Below are 21985 nucleotides of genomic sequence, written 5' to 3'. Positions count from 1 at the left end.
CTACTTAAGTTATGTTTGTCACAGTTGTCATTTGCACACTGATGAAGGCCGGATGGCTGAAAACGTTTTGTGTCCTGAAAATAAAAACAACAATATTCCGAGTGCGGTCCCTACCTCCCTTTTTTTGCATAATTAATATTGGACTACGCACCTGTCTGAGCGCAGTGGTTACCCTTTTTCTACCGACAGTGTGTTGGCAAACATGGCTTCGAAGTACAGCAGCAGCGTGAAACGAGAGGAGAAGTGGAAACGCATCCAAGTGGTCGTCCGGTGCAGGTGAGGAGAACAGGCCTGCATCTCAGGGGTTTGATTGATTGATTTAAAACGTTTTAACCGATTGCAGAATTGGTACAGTAGGCCTACAGCTCAATACATACAATTGTTAAGGGGATGCAGACCAGAGAGACGTTGGTCTTGTTTACATCAGGGTCCCCCATTTTTTCAATTCATCATAGTAACCGTGATCCACTTGGATAAACAAAACATTGCTGTTTCACTCTGCATTGCTGGTGGAATACGTTAGCCCTAGCCCTAGCCCCTAATCGAGACGTATCGTTAATCGGATTTGATTCAAATTGATCGTACAGCAGATCAACCAGATTGAAAGGTAACAGTAAAGTGCACAACACTAGCCACTATGAATTGAAAATGGGGGACCCTGATGTAAACAAGACGAAAGTCTTTCTCTGGTCTGCATCCCCTTAACAATTGTGTGTATTGAGCCGTACTGTATTGTACCCATTCTGCAATCTGTTTTCATTCATTCAACAATATCCAATGTAAGACGTGATTATATGGAATATATAACGAGCTACTGAGTAAATATGCTAATCATGTGTGTGTGTGTACAGTGATACAAGTATAAATACACTCATATAGATTATACTAGCCAGTGATATAGATTATACTAGCCAGTGGTATAAACTATGTATGGGATACATATAGATATAAAGTGTATGTATATGCAGGTGTGTGTACAGTATATCTATATATATTATAAGATAAGATATTCCTTTATTGATCCCCTTCGGGAAATTCAGGCAGCATGGGGGAAGGGGGGGGGGGGTGGTACAGGTAGTAAAAACAACACAAGCAGTGTAAACAAATGGGTCAATATAATTTACTATCTAACTAACTGAAAAAAAAGAGAAAAATATTCATAGTGTTATTGTACATGGCGATCTTAGTGTTATATGGATAGACTATAGGTTGAGGTAGGTAGTTAGGAGTACAGTGTAAGGCAGTATATAAGTATTGATTGAGTATAGGTAACAAAGTTCAGAGTTCATACAGTATGGGCAACAGAGCCTAGAGTATAAGACACAAAGTACCTTTGAAATTTCTTTGCAACACCTGTACCGTACGACAAGCGTTTTGATAAGAGAAAAGCGAGACAGACTTAATTGTAGGATTTTTTTTTTTTTAAGGGATGGACTCGTCCAACCATGTTGGCGTGCATCACAGTCCCGAAAGGGGCTAGGAAAATATGAAATAAAAACAAGATTTCTACATGACAGCTGATGTGTATACTGTATACTCTTATCAATAATAATAAAACGACACTCATTATGTACTACAACAACCTGCTTTGACCCTCCTGTAGAGGGCCTACTGTCCAGTTTATTGTCAAGTGTCTCCCAGGAACTTGTCCGTGTCCTCTGCCTCCTCCCCTCGGATAGTGATGGGAGTTGGGGCCTCTTCTGGCTCTGTTTTTAGGGTGTGCTCCACAAGACAAAAGATAGCTGCATATAGAGATTTGTGAGGGTCCATCCAAATGGTCAATAGTAGCACAGTTGTCTCGATTAGGTCTATTACACACACACACACAAAAAAAGAATCGATTAACTAATAGGCTACTATTCAGAAATATTTTTTAAATCCTTGATCGCCAAGAGGATGTCATTGTTTACCCACCATAATTTCACCACTACATCACTTCACAAGTTAACGTTTTTCTGCACTTCATTCTCCCGGACCGTTTCTCTAGACCCTTTGATGCACAAGAACGCAAGGCAAACTCCCATGGGGTCATAGACTGTGATCCGAACCGAAAGGAGGTTGTTGTGAAAACCGGAGGGATGAACGACAAAGCTGCACGAAAGACTTACACATTTGACATGGTAAGTGGCCATAGAAGTACAGAAGCGTTGATTCATTGAAGCATCGTGGGTGAGTGGGGGGCCCTGGGAGTACTGTAGTGGGAAAATAGGGACGTAAAACGAAGATGATGATGATGGGAGTGTCTCATGGTCACTGGCAAACCCAGGTTTGTATTTAGTCTTGTCAGGAACACATTTCCATCAAGTCCAATTTTAAGGCCACTATCGATCGTTGGATAGAACACCGAGCGGACATTTTCATGTGCAAACCATTGTATGCTTCCTTGCGTCGTAACGTTTCCTTTTGTTCTGCCTGTTCAGGTGTTTGGCCCGAACGCCAAGCAGATTGACGTCTACAGGAGCGTAGTCTGCCCTATTCTGGATGAAGTCATCATGGGATACAACTGTACTGTGTTTGCGTAAGTAGTTGCTTGTGAAATTGACTAATCTCAAACCCCACAATCTTTTCTCGATCCTCCAATCTCAACTGTCTTACCTCTGGCAAACCTTGTTTGGGTTCTATGGAGGATCAAGAAAAGGGTGCAAGGTTTGAGATGGTGGACTGGTGGTGATGTTGCACGTTCAGCATGAGGATCATTGACCATAACAAGTTTAGGCTCTTACCTGCTACATTTCTAAATTCCTTATGTGAGATTTTATTTACTTAACCTTAACACATTCGGGGCCAAACTCGCGATATCCCGGTTTAACTCGCCGAACGCTGGGCGCCAAACCCGAGAAAAGTCGGGGTTTCGTTGTTATTTCTTTTATTCGATATTTCCATTCATAATTCATCCATCCAGCCTGATGTTATCATTGGGAATGGGTCTGAGCTTGCAAAAGGCCAATACCGCCGCCTAACGCCTTGCGGCCGCTATTGCACTCCATTTGAAACGATGTGGCTTAGTGTGTGGGCCGAGCTGCGGCGTGCGGGCGGGGTCTAAACACTCCGGCAAGACCAGCGCTTATAACTAGGGGTGTAACGATGCATCGATTAATCGAAATGCATCGATTCTAATGTGACGAATCAACTGCATCGATTTGAAAATGTTAGAAGTGATTATAATCTAAATGTATCTAAATAAAAAATAGAATTTTTTTGAGAAATCAATTTAATGTTTTTTTTTGTGTGTATTGTTTTTATTGACCTATAGTCCATTCATACGGAGTGAATCAGTTCCCCCAGCCACATTTGTGTATTCAAATTTTTTTGGGGGAATTAACTGATAGGAAATGACCGTAATCGAATCAAATCGTGGTCAAATGAAGAGATTTCATGATGCATTGAATCGTTGCCTGAATAATCGAAATTAATCATTGTGAGGTCGCATTGTTACACCCCTACTAATAACTGATGCATCGACGAGGGTCCCCGACCCCCCATTCATGTTCAATGCTGGATTACGTTGGAAACACGCTCGCGATCAGTACTTGGAATGGCGATCAGATAATTGGATTATTCTTTTTGCAGTACATCATAGACAAGGTAAGGGCTATATGTTATCAATCTTGCGTTGATCCGATAATTCTTTCCCCGCGATCGGAGAGTGTCTGTGGTGTGTGTGTGTAGCATATTCCGTTGGTTGCGATCAAAGCACGGAGGGGCGGCTCCCCCCCCCCTTTCATGCATCCATGATGAAACATAATACCGATAATCTAGCATTGATTTCGGATTGATTATTGATCCAGGCGAAAAATGGCACGATTTATAGTTGAATGCAGTAAAACGCTGTTTGGCGGAGTTTCCTGGGATTACACAGAATTACTCTGAAACTATACTCACCACGGTATAAAACGGGAATGTATTGATGAGAAAATTATCTGTTTTTTGCATCTTGACCGGAAGAAACTCAATGACAATCGACTATAGATCCATAGCTATAATATTTAATATAGTTTTAGCACTGCAAACACCGGCATTTACCCCCATTGCATTACAGCGCTGGCACACATGGCCATACGCCCACAGCGACCTCTGGCGTCCAATGTGTTAAAGGCCCAATCCATAATCCATATATATATATTAATGCTGTCAATCTATTAAAATATTTAATCTGATTAATCGCATGATTGTGCTTAGTTAATCGTGATTAATCGCATATTTTTTATCTGTTCTAAATCTACCTTAAATGGATCTTTTTCCAGTTTTAATACTCTTATCAACATGAGATAGTATACTCGTTACTTGATCGTTACTTGATTTCTTTTATTCGCTATTTCCATTCATAATCCATCTAGGAAGACTGTGTAACCATAGGGAATGAGTGTGAGATCGCAAAAGTCCAATACCGCCGCCTGGTGGTATGCGGCCGATGTTGCACTCCCTTTGAGACTCTGGGCTAGATCCACAAAGAATGGATTGCACAGTGCTAGTTGCACCCTACTTACAATTTATTATGAATTGAAAATGGGGGACCCTGGTGTAAACGAGACGAAAGTCTTTCTCTGGTCTGCATCCCCTTAACAATTGTGTGTATTGAGCCTTACTGTATTGTACCCATTCTGCAATCTGTTAATACAATTTTCAATCAAATTTGATTGATTGAAACTTTTAAGAGATTGTAGAATGGGTAGAATATATATAATATACATACAGCAAATGACTAGCCCCACCACAAAAAAAACGAATAACTGGAATGAGGACAACATTTACATTTTCTAGTTGTTTGAGCTTTCAATGCAACGTTTTTAATTGTATTTGTTATGGTTTGGGACTGTAAAAAGTGTGTTGTTGTTTGTAAACATTGGACCAAAAACACATATATTCTGAAAATATTCTGCAAATCAAAGTCTTTGTTAATTGTAAACGGACTGCATTTTTATAGCGCTTTTATCCAAAGTGCTTTACAACTTATGCCTCACATTCACCCACCAACGGCGGGGGCAACCATGTAAGATGCCAACCTGCTCAAGTGTCTTGCTCAAGGACACTTCGACACGCTGCAGGGAGAAGCCGGGAACAAACCGTGAACCTTCTGATTACCAGACTCTACCTCCTGGGCCACTGTTGCCCCATGTATGATAATGTAACATACCCTAATTGTATGTGGTGTCTATATATCTATATATATATATAAATAAAAATCCTAATTCATGTTCTGTATTCTTTAGGTATGGGCAGACTGGAACCGGGAAGACCTTTACCATGGAAGGAGAAAGATCTCCAGATGGGGAATTCACATGGGAGGAGGTATGTTTGTTTCGACACACTCCTGAAAGGATGGGCACCAATCTGCCTTTAATTTCTATTCAGACACATTTTCTTGCCTTTTCACCATCGGCGACGCTGGCTTTGGGCATTGTCCTGGTCACACTGGCTCTGATATTTGCTGCTCGTTCCCCAGGACCCGCTCGCCGGCGTCATCCCCAGGACACTGCACCAGATCTTTGAGAAGCTGACGTCCAACAGAACCGAGTTCTCTGTTAAAGTGTCTATGCTCGAGATCTATAACGAGGAGCTGTTTGATCTGCTCAAACCCGGCTCGGAGATGGCGAAGTTGCAGATCTTTGATGACAAGGTAGATGCCAGACGAGATGTACTGTATTGATCTGCTGAACAATTGAAGTGGAGACATTGGGTGTTATTTTTTTCCTTAGGTGTTTGAAATTACGACTTTTGTGATAAATCAAACATCAATTATAAAAGTATTTAACAAATACTACTTGTATAAACTTGATAAACTTGATACTATGTCGTATTGTGTAATAAATGAGAGTCCATGTTATCCAAATATTTGCATAGGTAGTAGTACTTGCGAGGGCAGTAGATATTTGCCGAGATGTATATAAATGTCAAACAAAATGACTAACAAAAATTCAGAATGTCATGTTATCCACTTCAACCTAATGACTGCTTGTTCCTGTCAGGAAGGGTGTGGTGGCGATGTCATGGTATCCATAGCAAGCAACTAGGGATGCTCGATATTGGCTTTTTTACCGATACCGATATACCGATATTGTCAAACTCTTAATTTCCGATACCGATATCAACCGATACCGATATATGCAGGGTTTCCCCCCCCCAAAAAATGGAATAATTTCAGGTAATTAACATTACATATCTCTTGTTGTGGAATTAACACAACATTATGCATACTTTTGACAATAAATAAAATCAGAATTTGTTCTTACTTGCTTGCCTGGGTAAATAAAGGTTATAGAAATGTAAAAAAAAAAAAAAAAGATCTTTTTGAAAACCGATACCGATATTTGCCAATATCGGTAGGCCGATAATATCGGACATCCCTAATAGCAACCTAATGGCTGTCTGTTCTCATCAGAAGGGTGTGGTGATAAAGGGTCTGGAGGAGTTCACGGTCCACAACAAGGACGAGGTGTATCGGATCCTGGAGAGAGGCACCGCCAAGAGGAAGACCGCCGCCACGCTGAGCAACGCCTACTCCAGGTACTTCGGCCTAATTTGATTGGAAATGTAAATACACAAAGCCCCAGTGGTTTCCAATGTTATCTAAATAAAATGTTGCATACAATTCCACAGTAAACGGCATTTTAGTTATTGCTTCAATGGCAACAAAGTTAAAGGAGAAATCGGTGGCCGTTGATTTTGGGCAGAACTTAACCCCCATTTACCCCCCCTTCCCGACGAGTCCTTGGGTCTAGTTTTATATGATACTAGTACCTTCACTTTAGCTTTATATCTGACTCTGTGGTCTCTTGGAGAGTTAAAATAGTTTGTATGATGGACCAGGGGCGTATCTAGACCCAGCACTTCAGTAGGGCACAGAAGGGCACCAAAAACTATGAAGCGTAGCGCGGCCGCGAGAAAAATTTGGCCGGTTTGTGGGTGAAAATGGGTGGATTTTGTAACTATTTTTTTTTAAACTTTATTTCGGTTTTAGGGTTGGGTTAGGGTTATGTTATTTAATTATTTGGGGGAGCCAGCCCCCAACTCCTGAAATGCATAGAAATCTATGAAATAAATAAAACAATCTGACATTTATATTAAAAAGAGCTAGCCCCCAAAACCCCTAAAATACATAGAAATCTATGCATTTTGGAAGTTACTATATATATAGTCAAGAAAGCATTTAGTCATACTTAAAGTTTAAAGTGCTTTACTTGCATTGAACATTGCATTGAACATTGAGGAGACATCATTAGAAAGCACAATGTATGTTTCCATAGTTACGCAGATTACACACAATTGTACATCTCCGCTGAACCAAATGATCACACTGTCACAGCTATAAACTCCATTTCCGCCTGTCTCTTAGCAATAAACAAATGGATGACTAACAACTTCCTAAAATTAAATGAGGGCAAAACTGAAATCCTACTGGGGGACTCTTCTCCGGGTTATGATGGTATTGGAGGCAGATTACTGATATCCATTCAAGAATCCATTGTGAAGCCATTATGTCATATTTTTAATACATCACTGGAGAAGGGAATCGTCCCACTGGAACTTAAAATAGCTAAGATCATCCCTATTTATAAAGATGATGACCCAGCCGTCTTCAACCATTACAGACCTATATCCATCCTTCCTACCTTGTCAAAAATACTTGAAAAGCTTGTCTATAAAAGATTAATTGAACATCTTAATAAGCACAATATTATTTACACTCGCCAGTACGGGTTCAGAAAGAAACATGCAACATATATGGCAATAACACATCTAATTAATGAAATATACAAAGCTAAAGACAGAAAGGAAAACACTATAGGTATTTTTTTAGACTTATCAAAGGCATTTGATACAGTCAATCACAATATCCTCCTGCAGAAGCTATCACATCTTGGAATAAAAAACAATGCACTGCTATGGTTCACCAGTTACCTTAAAGATAGACGTCAGTCTGTATCCTATAATGGGATAAATTCTCCTTTTCTTCCTTTACTTTGCAGTCTGCCCCAAGGTTCAATTATTGGGCCTTTGTTATTTTTGTTATATATCAATGACCTCCCTAACGTCTCAGACAGGCTGTCGAAAATTTTATTTGCAGATGACACGTGTGTATTCTATTCACATAAAGATCCTGATACCATCATTAGGGTCATAAATGAAGAACTTAACAAACTATCAATTTGGTTTAAATGCAACAAATTATCACTAAACATTAAAAAAACGAATTTCATTTTTTTTGTCTCAAATCTGTGATTTTTAACTCTTCATCTAAAGTAGTGATCAATGACATCCCCATAGCTAGGGTGTGTTTTACACGATTCCTTGGTGTTCTGCTTGATGAATCCCTATCATGGAAACCTCATATCACAGCCATAACTACAAAAATGGCCAAGAGTATTGGTATTCTTGGAAAAACACGTCACTTGCTGAGCACCGAGGTTGCCACAATGTTATATTACTCTATGGTTTACCCATATATCAATTACTGTAATTTAGTTTGGGGTAGTACGCATCAGACCAAACTTGAGCCCATATACAGTCTGCAGAAACTAGCTCTAAAAATAATCAGCTGTGTTCAACGAAGTCATTCTTCTCAGCCTCTATTCCATAAGTTAGGTATACTCAGTGTTTATCAAGTGAATCATCTTCAGACTGGTTTATTTGTGCATAGTTCTTTAAACGGAGCCCTTCCCCCTTTTTTTCATGACATGTTTGCCCACAATCACCAAATTCATAATTACCCCACACGTAGTTCCTGTTTGCTTAGACCACCCTTTTCCCGCACTTCCCAATCTCAGTTTTGTTTGCTCTACCGAGGGTCAAAGTTGTGGAACTCTTTGCCTCCACATATTTTGGAATTTTCTTTTCTGAAATTCAAAAGAGCACTGAAATCTCATCTCCTAGATCACCAATATTTCCCATATGGACTTCCTTTACAAACTGTAGTCTGATGGCTTGATGTATTTTGTTATTGTATTTTCGTTTTATTATATATTCTTACTGTCATTGATTGTTTTCTCTATACCAGAAATTGTATGGCATGGGGTGCCTACTTCGGTGTCTATGTAGGCCTGCTTGTGTGTGTTTGTTTGTTCGGGGGGGGGGGGGGGGGGGGATTTTATTTTATATTTTATATTTATCTTGATATAATGTAATTTTGCTTCCTGGTGAATGCCACATGCAAGCCCCTTGAGGGTTTTTAGGCAATTCTCCTACACATCCCTTGTGGACTATATTGTATTATATATGTAACTGTTTTTATATGTGTAAACAAACAAACAAACAAACACCCGCTGTTGATTGTACTGTAGCACTATTTTACTCTGGCCATTCTATTGCATAATTTTACTATCTATTCTACTATTCTATTATTGCACTGTTATTATTGGTGTGCAAACCAGTCAACTTACAAAAAATAGCCTGTTGGAGGATTTCAACAAGATAAATGCGACAACATTGCAAAATATTTCACTATAATATTATAATATGTAATGTATTATATGTTTTTCTATGGATGAAGACAAATTAATTAGTTTATGTCTACATTTAACTATAATAAATAAGTGAAGTAAAAAATATTATAATAATTATTTGATCATGTTAAATGATCATTTGATCATGTTAAAAAAGGGGAAATAAAAAACATTTGTAAAAAAAAACATTTTTTTTTTTAATCACTGGGGCACAGATGATCATCAGTAGGGCACGTGCCCTACTGATAGTGGTCTAAATACACCGATGTGATGGATGTATTCATATAAAAACCTTTTTCATGTGAAGCTTTAGGCCTTGTCCAGACAAACGATTTTGATCTTTTTCGTTTTCATTTTGTTTATTAAAAAAAAAAGGTTTCCGTAAAAAACTAAACAGTCTCGAGAAATAAGTGCGTGCCACAAATTTACAAAATAAATGTCTTTCCTGTTTTAGACGTCGCTCTTTTATTTTGAAACCCCCCGACCGGAAGTGTTATCGTTGTTCGTTGTTGTGTCGTCCGGTTCTGTGTTTTTGAGCTAATGTAACGTTAGTTTCCAAAGGAGTGGAGAGAGAGAGACCGTGGCTCGAACTACCTGTTGTATTTAAGTCATTGATTGATGTTTAACTTGTCCCTGTGTCCAGTCATTTCGACTAGCAAACGTCTTTATTTAACGTTACCTCAGGATACCAGGACACTTTTTGTATCACAACAGTACTGTATTTGCAAATCTGATATGTCATAAATGTATAGATGTAGCAGTACTGTCTATCTGTATGTCATGTATGTCATATATGTTATGATGAATTGAAAATGGGGGACCCTGATGTAAACAAGACGAAAGTCTTTCTCTGGTCTGCATCCCCTTAACAATTGTATGTATTGAGCTGTACTGTACCCATTCTGCAATCTGTTAATAAACTTTTCAATCAATTCAATCAATCAACCACTGTCTATTGTATTTAGTTGGTTAGCAGCTATTTAGCTAATGTTGATAGCATTGAATAGCATCAACACTAGCAGGCTGGCTACAGCTCAACACCAGCCATGGGAATACTATTTACAAAATTATGGAGGCTTTTTAATCGTCAAGGTAAGAGAGGATTTGTCATGATTAACTGAAGGCGTATGCTATGGAACAATATGTGCTTGGCTACTACTTGGGTTTTCAGAAAAAGGCCAGCTATGTGACGCTAATCTCTAGCTAGTATCGTGTATTGCATCACACTAGCCTCCCGGTGTTCAATAAACACTTCTAGCCAGGACATATAAGACATATGTATCATGTTTATTTTTTGTTCGCTGGGCTTGCACATCATGCGGATTAAGGGAGATGTCAATCTGTCGTCGACGGTGGTAGTACAGGCACAATACATTTAGCTGTAAAAGACTGATCAAGCTCAATAGCTTCTGTAACACGAACGCAACTACTCTGTATGATGCCATTGTTGTTGTGATGTGGTAGTTTGCACACGCGGGTTAAGGGAGAGGTGGGCTATCGCGTCAACGGTTCAGGAAAATACTTGTATCGCTTGTAAAGACGGCGACGCAAGGGGAGCGTCTTCAGAATTGCGCACTCTGGAAGCCGGTTTCAGAAAATAGCGTCTTCAGGCTATCGGAACACAGTTCCGTGTGGATGAAAGTTGCACTGCATACGATAAAATACTTTGATTGATACGACCGAAATCGGTTTAGTCTGGACATGGCCTTAGTCTTATTCTATTCTTCTCACCTTTTCTTGTCATTTTCTTTCTTTCCCTAATCCCTAGTCGTTCCCACTCTGTGTTCTCGGTGACCATTCACATGAAGGAGATCACCCTGGAAGGAGAGGAGCTTGTGAAGATCGGAAAAATCAACTTGGTATTATACCAATTCATATGTTGAATGAATAATGAATGGGTCCTTTCATGACATTTTTCTTGTCATCAAGCTGGTATAGTGAAAATTTTTACTATAAAGACAAAGACATTGTAAGTGCAACAGAAGTCAACAGACCTTGACTACCAAACGCTCTGGAGCGTAACAGTAAGAAGCATTTTGTATGAAAGTATTCTGTACTTCTGTATGACAACTATTAAAGAAACTAAACTAACTAACCGTTAGTTTATTCCATCCGCCTGTCTTAGCTCAACTGTCCAGAAGGTAATTTGTGCATTTCATGTCATGATTTGTAATTTAAAGGCAGTTTCTTTGACCCTTTCAGTGCTGTAAGTGCATCAGTAGATTTCTTATGTGGGGCATCCAATGGGAATCCTAACCCCAGCCAATAATGCCATGTTCTACCCATAGTTACAGTGGAGAGGGAACTAGCCTAGATGGTGGTGTTCATGTATTGCTCTATGGCAGGGGTTCCCAAACTTTTTCAGCTCGAGACCCAAAAGAGAAATTTGGTGTTTCCCCGGGACCCAAACTTACAAAAATACATCATGAATTAATTGCCATAACATACATTTATAAACTACTGATAAAGAACGCAACAAACCATGAATTTAAAATGTATATGAAATTTATTTATTTAATTATAAAAGTACATCACAGCAATAATCTGAGTGTAATGTTAAGTTGCTCACCACCTCATAACATACAATTTTGTAACACTTTTAGATGAACAAACATGTTCTAATCTCCTTCTATTTCTCACTCCTTTTTCAACTCCATTTCTTACCCCCTCCCTCAGTCCCTCAACCTTAAACCCCAACATTGAGCAACATTCTGATTAATTTGTACTGACCTGAACTCATGTTAGATGGAGGTATAATATTTCATCTATGGCACAATGAAATCTAATGAGAGGTATGTGGCTGGTTGAAGTTTTCAACCAGCAGATCTATTCTGGGCATGGTTTTTGAAAGTGCTATTCTGAGGTCATGCTGAGCATTTAGTCTGTTTCTGTATTTGTTTTTCAGGTATGCTAGAGTAGAAAACCCAGATTCACATAAGTATGTGGTGCCAAACTGAATCAACACATCTACAGCTTTTTTATTTATAAAAAAAAAAAAAAATAGAATATATATATATATTTCTTTTTTACTTGTTTTTGGCGACCCAATAAAAACGGGTCCGTGACCCATTTTGGGTCGCGACCCAGAGCTTGGGAAACGCTGCTCTATGGGACTATAACCCTGCCTCATCATCGTCTGCCTCTCTCTCTCTAGGTGGATCTTGCAGGCAGTGAGAACATCGGTCGCTCGGGTGCTGTAGATAAGCGAGCTCGTGAGGCCGGGAACATCAACCAGTCTCTGCTGACATTGGGCAGAGTGATCACTGCCCTAGTGGTGAAGAGATGCCATGTCCCCTACAGGTACATTAGGCCCGGCTCCATGTGAAAGGAAGTTAGTCTCCAAGGAGTTATTTTTTTATTCATTGGTCTTTATTTATTTGGAACACAACAAATCACGGTAAAGACAAAATGTAGACATAAACAAATTAATTTGTCTTCATCCATAGAAAAACAAACGGATGAGTTTGAGAAGGGGCAGAAGGACACACAGCTTATCTAGGCCTGCCCCTTTCTTACAATGCCATAACATTTAAAGAAATTATAAATGAGGTTTAACCTCTTCCGCACGTGCAGTCCGATGCCGGACCGCAAATGACATCACGTCATAAATCAAGCTCTCCAGACTGAAAAAGAAATACGATAATTATGTCAGACAAACGTCTTCAAGAATAAACATCATAACCATGTCACAACAGCAGTTATAATGTATATTTTCATCAATACGTTTGTTTACCAATAGGTTAAAGTGTTATTAGTGAGATTTTAGTTTAAAAAAACGTGTTGTCGTGGAAATCGGCCATTTTTAATTACCGGCCGTCTGTGAATGTAGTAATTTTGATATCCAGAGCTTTCAATGAACGTTGGAATTTTTTAAAACGACACTTCGCAAAGGCTTCTAGCTTTCTGCCAGCAAATTACTTCCTGATTATTATTTTTCTTATTACTTGGGATTATATACCACAAAACTGAACGTTATTGGCATATATTGGAGCGCAGTTATTTTTGCCGCTTTTCCACTGCATAGTACCTACTCGACTCGACTCTACTCTGCCTTTTCTGTTTTCCATTGATGAAATTTGCGTTTGGTACCTGGTACCGGGTTCTTTTTTAGTACCTGCTTTCTCGAGGTTCCAAGCACCCAAGAAGTGGTACCAAAAAAGTTACGTGAAACACTGCAGACCACTGATTGGTCAGAAGAGAGAAGCGTCACACGTTGGAGCGTCCTGCACAAACAGAAACCCGCCATCTTTAAAAAAAAATATATATATATATATTTATTGTTTTACCTGAAAAATCAACTCTGCCTCTCTTTGATAACTACAACAAACAATGCCGTTTGTTATTTAAGATGAGGTCCGACTCGGCACTGACAGATTTTTGTTCATTGTTCATTATAAAGCCTCAAATGACGGCTTACAATATTTCATGAAAGCAAAGTGTTTAGTTTGTCTTAAGATTTAAAAAGGTTTAAACTTTACAGCACTGACAATTATCTATAGTATTTTTTTATAGTGTCCCGACCCATAAAAAATTGTCGAATTCTGCCTTTGTCTCTACATATAAATATTTATATAATTGTTTGCTTTATAGACGAAGGTTGCAACATAATTATGTAATGTAATGTTGTTGGCTGTGTAACAGAGCAGCCACCCAGGCAGCGCAGCTCCAGACTCATTATTAATTTAATTAATCCAATCCACTTTATTTATAGAGCACATTTAAAAACCACAAAGTTGACAAGTGCTGTACAAGTCCCACAACATAAAAAAAATGTAATATTTTTTTTTATCTCGAAGCTTCGAATTAAAATCGAATCTCAGCCCAGAAGCTTCGAATGCCAATTCTTTTTTGAAGGTCAGCCCTATACAGTAAATGTCATTATCTGTTCTTCATGCATGCCTGGTGATACTAAATCCAAATGTACATTTACATTTAGTCATTTAGCTGGCGCTTTTATCCAAAGCGACTTACAAGTTCTGTACGACAAGACGGCAAGAAGGGTACAACTCTTATCAGCGGAGTAAAAATGTTCATCAAAGTGTTGCGTGTTACAGTGTAGTCCATTCCATAGCGCGCTACCCCACAAACGGAAATGCACATGCAATTAAGACTGGTCCGGACAATACGGAGGGTAAAGGGAAAGCACGGCACCGTTTAAATGTGTGCATTTCCATTGATTCGGTCCCAACACTCCACCAGAGCAGTCTGAGCACGTGCCGTACCCCCATCTCCCACTGGGTGACTTACTGTTGAATATATTGGGCCTCCAAGATATTGGCGATGGCCAAATTAAAGGACCTTGCAGTACTTTGCCTTCTGAAATGAGAATAGCAGGAGGACTTGATTAAAAACACGACTCTATATTTGCAGGGAGTCCAAACTCACTCGCATCCTGCAGGACTCGCTTGGAGGGCGAACCAAGACCTGCATCATCGCCACAGTGTCCCCGTCTTCGGCCAACCTGGAGGTGCGTGTTTCATTCTTTTTGTTCATTTTCACATTTGGACACGTGGAAATGGTTTAAAGTAAGTTTTGTCTTTGTGGTGTGTCTGTCTCAGGCTGTACAGTAGGTGTGTCTCAGGCTGTACAGTAGGTGTGTCTCAGGCTGTACAGTAGGTGTGTCTCAGGCTGTACAGTAGGTGTGTCTCAGGCTGTACAGTAGGTGTGTCTGTGTCTCAGGCTGTACAGTAGGTGTGTCTCAGGCTGTACAGTAGGTGTGTCTCAGGCTGTACAGTAGGTGTGTCTCAGGCTGTACAGTAGGTGTGTCTGTGTCTCAGGCTGTACAGTAGGTGTGTCTGTGTCTCAGGCTGTACAGTAGGTGTGTCTGTGTCTCAGGCTGTACAGTAGGTGTGTCTCAGGCTGTACAGTAGGTGTGTCTGTGTCTCAGGCTGTACAGGTTTCATCTTGACATAAACGTTCTAAACTGACCCATGTTTCAATGTGTGCTAAATGCAATAACTTGACAGGAAATACACTTGGGTCCAAACTGTTCCTTGGCAACAGAATTCCAGTGAAAGAACATTGAACAGTCTCTGCTATTAAAAAAAAAAAAAAAAAAACTGCCTTGCGCAGTTATTTTATTAATTATTTATTGTAGTATATATATATATTTTTTTTTAAGAAGAAAATGGGGAAAAGTTGTCTCTTCCGTCCATCTGCAGGAAACTCTGAGCACGTTGGAATATGCATACAGAGCCAAGAACATCTTGAACAAGCCAGAGGTCAACCAGAAACTCACCAAGACTCACCTCATCAAGGTGCGTACAACAACAACAACGCACACCGGGTTTTTCTCCACACGGTTCTGATGCCACACACTGAAATGGGGATAGGCATAACGGTTAATTGCATAGCTCTTCTTGACCCTTTCTCTACCACACTACAGAAGGTTAACCTTCTGTAGTGTAGTGTGATAGTGATAACCCTTTGTCGTGTGGCGGCAGTGAAAGGGTTAACCCTTTGTCGTGTGGCGGCAGTGGAAGGGTTAACCGTCTGTATTGTCGCAGTGAAAGTTTATCCATTTGGTAGTGAAAGAGTATTCTGCCGATCTGCCCATTTCACGTTCTAATTATCTGTCAACGCGACGATACAAATCCATCTATGCATAATGTTGGTAGCAACACTAGTAGCATCATTAGTGGCAACACTTGACTGAAACTCATGTCCACAGTACAGTACAGACCCCGTCTTCAAAACCTGTGGTTGCATAGTAGAGAGAATCATCTTCACAATCTCTCCACCTCTCTCCACCTCTTCACACTCTCTCTCGCTTCCAAAACAATGACCGACATGACGCTGGAGCCAAGCGAACACTATATATCACATCTGTGTTAGTTTCACTTTCACTTTTGGCAAAGTTGTAAAGAGTCCGGCCTCCTGTTTGATTGGTTGACGGGAAGGTTGTTTGTTTTACACACCTCCACTGCGCACTTTTTGTTTTCTACATCACCCCTGTGCTCGTGGCGTGCGCGTCTTCGTGTGTGTGATGGAAGAGCACACATGTCTAGGAGGACATCTTTCTAGTATGCGCTATAGCGCCAATTGGATGTCAAACTATTAGATACCTTTTTAATAGGGATGCTCGATATTGGCTTTTTTACCTATACCGATATTGTCCAACTCTTAATTTCCGATACCGATACCGACCGATACCGATATATGCAGGGTTTCCCCCCGCAAAAAACTGAATAATTTCAGGTAATTAACATTACATATCTCTTGTCGTGTAATTAACACAACATTATGCATACTTTAACAATTATGGAAATGTTGAAATTAAGAGCGGTAACTTCCACATCTAACCACAAGCCCACTTGTCCCCTGCTTCTGTTACATGTTGAACTTTGGTCCCTAGGAATACACGGAGGAGATTGAGCGTCTGAAGAGGGACCTGGCTGCCACTCGGGAAAAGAGCGGCGTTTACCTGTCCGTCGAGAACTACGAGTATGGTCACCCGAATCGCTCATCGCTACTATATTGAGTACCGCAGATGAAGAACCGTATTCCCTTTTTGGGTTTTCAGATGAACAATGTTTTCAAACATTTAGTTGTTAAGAACACAAGTGTTTTGTTTGTTCATTGTTGAAGACTGGAGAGGTTGAGTACTATCTTGTGATAAACCGTGATTTGGATTGATCTTTACAACTGCACAAAAATGTGCTGTACTAAAGAATTTAAAAAACGGAGTTATATGGTTCTTAATTGTATTAAGATGGCAAAGTGAAGAGAAGAAAGTAATTTGTTAGCTGTTTGGAAGAAGAGAACGAGGTACAACCTATGCAGTGTGATCACGGCAGCTAAAAAGGAATACCCACTGCTAATTATTGCACATCGCATAACATACACTTTTCTTGTTGGAACTGTACATAGCCATTGTTATTTATATTTCATATAGTATAATATCTATATCCTGTTATCTGCACTGCGCACTTTTTTATAACTGTATATAGTCATCTTGCTGTTATTTTATTCTATGCTATTTAGATTTTAGTTTATTTATATTATATTTGATGCTGCTATGGTCGAGGAACCACAACGAAGTGAATTTCACTTTTTTTGCTGTATGGTACTGAATGACACGACGATAAAGGAATCTGAATTAGGTCTGTATACTTAGTATTTACTTATTTCTGTTCTGAATGGTACTCCAGGATAACCGATCTCTGCTGCCTGTTTTTCCGTGTCTCCCTGTAGTAATATGAGCGGTCAGCTCACCTCTCGGGAGGAGCAGATAAAGGAGTACACGGAGAGACTCGCTGTCCTTGAAGAGGAACTCAAGACAGTATGTTAACAGTGTTGTAGCCTCAGCAGATTTGAAACACTATCGCACTGTCTTACTTCCCTCATCAAACACTACTAGCCTAGTATCTGAGTTGTTTGAATGGTTTATAAAAGATGACTAAGCCCAAAAGTAATCACCAAAACGAGGCACTGTTTGAGAAATGTTTAGAATACTACTAATGGCTAATTCTACTCGCCAGTTATTTGTCGTTTTAGAATTATATCCAAAACTGCAGATATTTTTTTGTCTGCAGATGCCATTGACTATATTCACACGGCAGCCGTTTTGTCAGGTTGGGTTCCTTTCCTCCCTGTTCCCACCGGAACCCAACCTGAACATAACATTGGAGCAAAATGGCCGCCTTGTTGTGAATGTGGTCAATGCAGGCCTACTGATGACCTGCCTCTTTTTCAGTCTCTTTCTCACTATGTGACAGAACTGTTTGTGGACATTAACATTAAACCAGACCAGTTTTCCATAGATCTGATGGTTATGCATGTCTGTCTCTCTTGTCCTCCATCTCCCTATTGCTGTATTTCTCCTCTAGGTGATGGAGCTGTTTGGAGACAGTAAAGCCAAACTGGAGGAATGCATTGTGAACTTGGATATGAAGCAACTGAGGTTAATGTATAATTATAAAACTGATAGTTCCCGGTCCTTGATTGTTATTGGCTGAGCCATGTTCGAAGCAGTTGTATAAACACACACGCCTATGACAACTGGCTGCATCACTGTTCTAAATGAATGCGCTGACATAATATCCTGCCATGGTGTCTGAATGCTAATGTTATGCTAGCAGGCATTACAGTTGCTAGCGTTGCATAAGGTTTGCAAACTGAACATGATCTAACAGTATGTTTAACAAATAGCTTAGGTAGCTATCCAGCCGTAAAGTTTGTCTGCAGCAGATTCTAGTAGCAAGAACACTGAGCTAGTCCATTCGTGTTTATTGTCATGTTAATGATTTTGGTTGAATGCTAGCATAATATTAGCTTTCTAGCTGATGAACTGCATTGCTTGGTGGAAGAATGATTATTTGTTATTAATACATTGTTGCATTTTTTGTTGTTGCTGTGTTTATTTTATGTAGTAGTCGTTTAATAAAAACAATAAGGCCATGCCTAACAACGCCCCTTAGTTCTAAAATCACTGTAAACCATGGTCTCTTGTTGCTTAGTGCTTGTGTGTGTGTAGTCATTCCCAACAACGATGCACTTTCCAATTAAGGCTGTAAGGCGAAGTTTAAAGTGGGTGAATAAATTGGCTGTTCTTAAAAGAAGAGACCGACCAAGATCTCCAGGAGACGAAGGTGAAGCTCACCCAGGAGGAGTTCATCAGCTCCAAGTTGATGACCACACAGGGGAAACTCCTCACCACAGCCAACAAGGTGGAGAGGGAACACAGTAGCGCCACATCCTTTAAGAAAATGTATATATATATTATTGGTAAAATGGTACATGTCTTGAAAAGAAAATGCTGGTATTAATGGTATTTTGTCTCGTCTAGTCTCGTCTACTGTAATTGTTTTCTGAGACAAAGTTGAAACTGGATTTTTTTTTAATCTTCTGTTCTCCGTCTTCTCTGTTTTCACTTTACAAGTTGCTCGGTACGGTCAACGCCAGCACCAGTGACGTATCTGATCTCCATGAAAAGCTGGACAGGAAGACTGAGGTGATGACTTGTCTCTTTCTTCTTCATTTCTTTTTTCTATGAGTTTTGTATTTAAATTTTTTTAAATTATACTCTTGTTCAGTATGATTTTTTTTAATTGTCTTTTTCCCCCTCCTTTTTTCTGATTTTTCTCCCATCCCACTGTTGGTCGTTATGCCAATTCCCAACCCCCTTCCTGGTTGTTGCGCACCCCCCCCCCCTACTGTTGGTCCGAGAGGCCGGAGACTGTCGCATGCTTTCCTCCGACGCATGTGCAGCCAGCCGGCAGCCAGCCTGGCAGCGCAGATTCTCACTGGGAGAGTAACGTGTGGAAGGTCGCACTACCTCTCTCCAGATCCTACCCTCGCTGTGCAGGCGCCCCGACCGAACTGTAGGGGTCGCTGTCCACAACGCCCAGGACCCACCCACGGCTTCCCTCCCCCTAACTCAGCCAAACGAGTTAGTATAGCGATCAGCCCAAGCCAAGGCAATGCTGACTCTCCGGGAGTCGAGACCGCAGCCTCTTGCATTGGTGACGAGCACAATCTCCGCTACGCCACCTGACCGCCCTCTTGTTCAGTATGATGGTCTTGTTATATGTTAAGGTTATAATATAATAAACCATGATCAAGTCAAGAGTTTTTTATTTGTCACGGCATACAAGTATACAATGAAATGCGGGTGGTCTTGCCCGCAACGATGTGCATAATACAATAGTAATATATAATAGAATCCAATAGAATGACATTGTGCAATAAAACAAGTAAACAGAGTAGGGCATATCGGTATATATACATGAGTTATTTACAGAGCATGTTAGGACATGCTAGGTCCTGTGGCAGTGCAATACACTGTTAGCTACGGATCATGGACTCTTATAAGAATGGAACAATGAGAAAGTGATTTAAACTTCAGATTTTCAATCTTGCAGGTGGAGCAACACAACAGTCGGGCCCAGATTCACTTAACCCAGCGCATGGAAGCGGAATTCAACGCCATCAAGCGCTACGTACAGCAGCACGGCACCAAGCACCACAGCAGGCTCTGCAGCTTCTCACAGGCCATGGGTAAGATTTTATTTTATTGATGGATTAAAAACACACAACAAGGATCCAAAGGATAACATGAGAGAGTAAAACCCTTATTTCCGTCATGGTCCCAGGGCTGTTAGGCCACAACAAAAACACGACAATAACACAAAACGCATACATTTAAAACATAAGACTAACCTATCACTAAAATTGTATACCCCACAATAACTAAAAACTGATTGGAAACCCATTCAAACTATAGGGGGCTATTCCTCTATTCTGTCTATGAGCCACTTCCTGACGCTTCTCTTGAAGCTGTGGAGGCTCAAGCTCTGCTTGATGGGGATAGGCAGATTGTTCCAATCCTGGGCTCCAGAGAAAGTAAGGGAGCACTGGCCCAGATTGGATCGGAAAGAAGCAGGCTTCAGGTTTGCTATGCTTGCTCTAGTTCTGTGGTTGTGGGATTCGTTGACCGGGGTGAAGTAGTTCTGAAGGTATCTAGGGGACCTTTGGTTTATAATATTGTGCACTATGTTCAGTCTGAGCTGGGTAACTCTGGCCTCCACAGGAAGCCAGTTTAGCTCCTGAAAGTGTCTCCTCCCTATGTGGGTGCGAGGGCCAAGACCCATTACCACCCTTACCAGCTTATTTTGGGAAACCTGAAGCTTCTTTTTTATGGTCACTGTCAGGCCCTCGAACCACGACACGCTACCATAGTCAAAGTGGCAGAGTACTAGGCTATTTGCTAGTAGCCTGAGGCTATCTCTGCCAAGGAGGTTGGCTTTCCTAGCTAGGTACCTGGTGCGAGCGTTGACTTTCCCCAGTACTTGGGAGGCCATAGCCTCCCCATCTAGGCTCCCGTCTATCATACAGCCTAGATACTTCGCTTTTTTTTGCTGTTTTAGGGTTACAGCTCCTAACTGGATGTTAAACTCCCGTGCTTTCCTGAGCTTGGGCTTGGAGCCTAATAGTACTGCCTCTGTCTTACCTAGGTGAAGAGAGAGCCTGTTGTCCGAAAGCCACCTGCTCACCCCTGCAAGTTCTTCACCTAGCATCTATTCTAGTGTGTTCTGATCCTTGTGAGACTAGCAGGGCTGAGTCGTCTGCAAATAAAAACAAGTTACATGAGCATGCTGCTGACATGTCATTTATGTACAGTAAAAAAAGGGTCCTAGCACGGCTCCTTGTGGGACCCCACATACAATGGGCTTGGCCTCTGACATAGGGTGCAGCGGGTTGAGGTCAGTGGCACTATCAGAAAGGTAGGAAGAGAACCATCTGACCACTGTCTCAGACATACCCAAGGCCTTAAGCTTGGAGAGCAGTAGGTCATGGTTCACTGTCGAAAGCCTTCTGTAGGTCTAGAAGAACTAGCCCACACAGCTTACCTGAATCTCCCTCCTGATACTGTCTGTAAGATAAAGAAGACATGTTTCAGTAGAGTAGGACTTCCTAAAGCCGGATTGGAGGTCGTACAGGAGGTCATGGCTGCTTGCATATTCCTGGACTTGTTCATGGACTATCTTTAGGACTTTGGATAACACACTTAAAATTGAGACTGGTCTATAATTGCTGGGGTCAGA

The 21985-nt window shown here is 40.6% G+C and overlaps 1 protein-coding gene across 1 annotated transcript in view; it reads left to right on the top strand.

Moving 5' to 3' along the window:
- Positions 1-202: 202 nt before the first annotated feature.
- Positions 203-21985, top strand: part of LOC311243949 (kinesin-like protein KIF11-B) — a gene marked incomplete at both ends in the record, with an annotated part of 55842 nt that continues 34059 nt past the window's right edge. The window contains 16 exons of the mRNA XM_084333356.1: positions 203-276; positions 1988-2120; positions 2421-2518; positions 5211-5289; positions 5444-5617; positions 6380-6504; positions 11209-11299; positions 12595-12740; positions 14811-14907; positions 15602-15697; positions 16795-16883; positions 17634-17721; positions 18269-18368; positions 18999-19108; positions 19321-19392; positions 20303-20438. Coding sequence (XP_084189482.1) covers positions 203-276; positions 1988-2120; positions 2421-2518; positions 5211-5289; positions 5444-5617; positions 6380-6504; positions 11209-11299; positions 12595-12740; positions 14811-14907; positions 15602-15697; positions 16795-16883; positions 17634-17721; positions 18269-18368; positions 18999-19108; positions 19321-19392; positions 20303-20438 — 1708 coding nt within the window. The remainder of the gene's footprint in view (positions 277-1987; positions 2121-2420; positions 2519-5210; positions 5290-5443; positions 5618-6379; positions 6505-11208; positions 11300-12594; positions 12741-14810; positions 14908-15601; positions 15698-16794; positions 16884-17633; positions 17722-18268; positions 18369-18998; positions 19109-19320; positions 19393-20302; positions 20439-21985) is intronic.

Source organism: Notolepis coatsorum (genome assembly GCF_963971535.1).
Source record: "Notolepis coatsorum genome assembly, chromosome: 17".
In the NCBI taxonomy this organism is placed as follows: Eukaryota; Metazoa; Chordata; class Actinopteri; order Aulopiformes; family Paralepididae; genus Notolepis; species Notolepis coatsorum.
The sequence above is the reverse complement of the archived record's forward strand: the minus strand, read 5'-3'. Positions and strand labels throughout refer to the sequence as shown.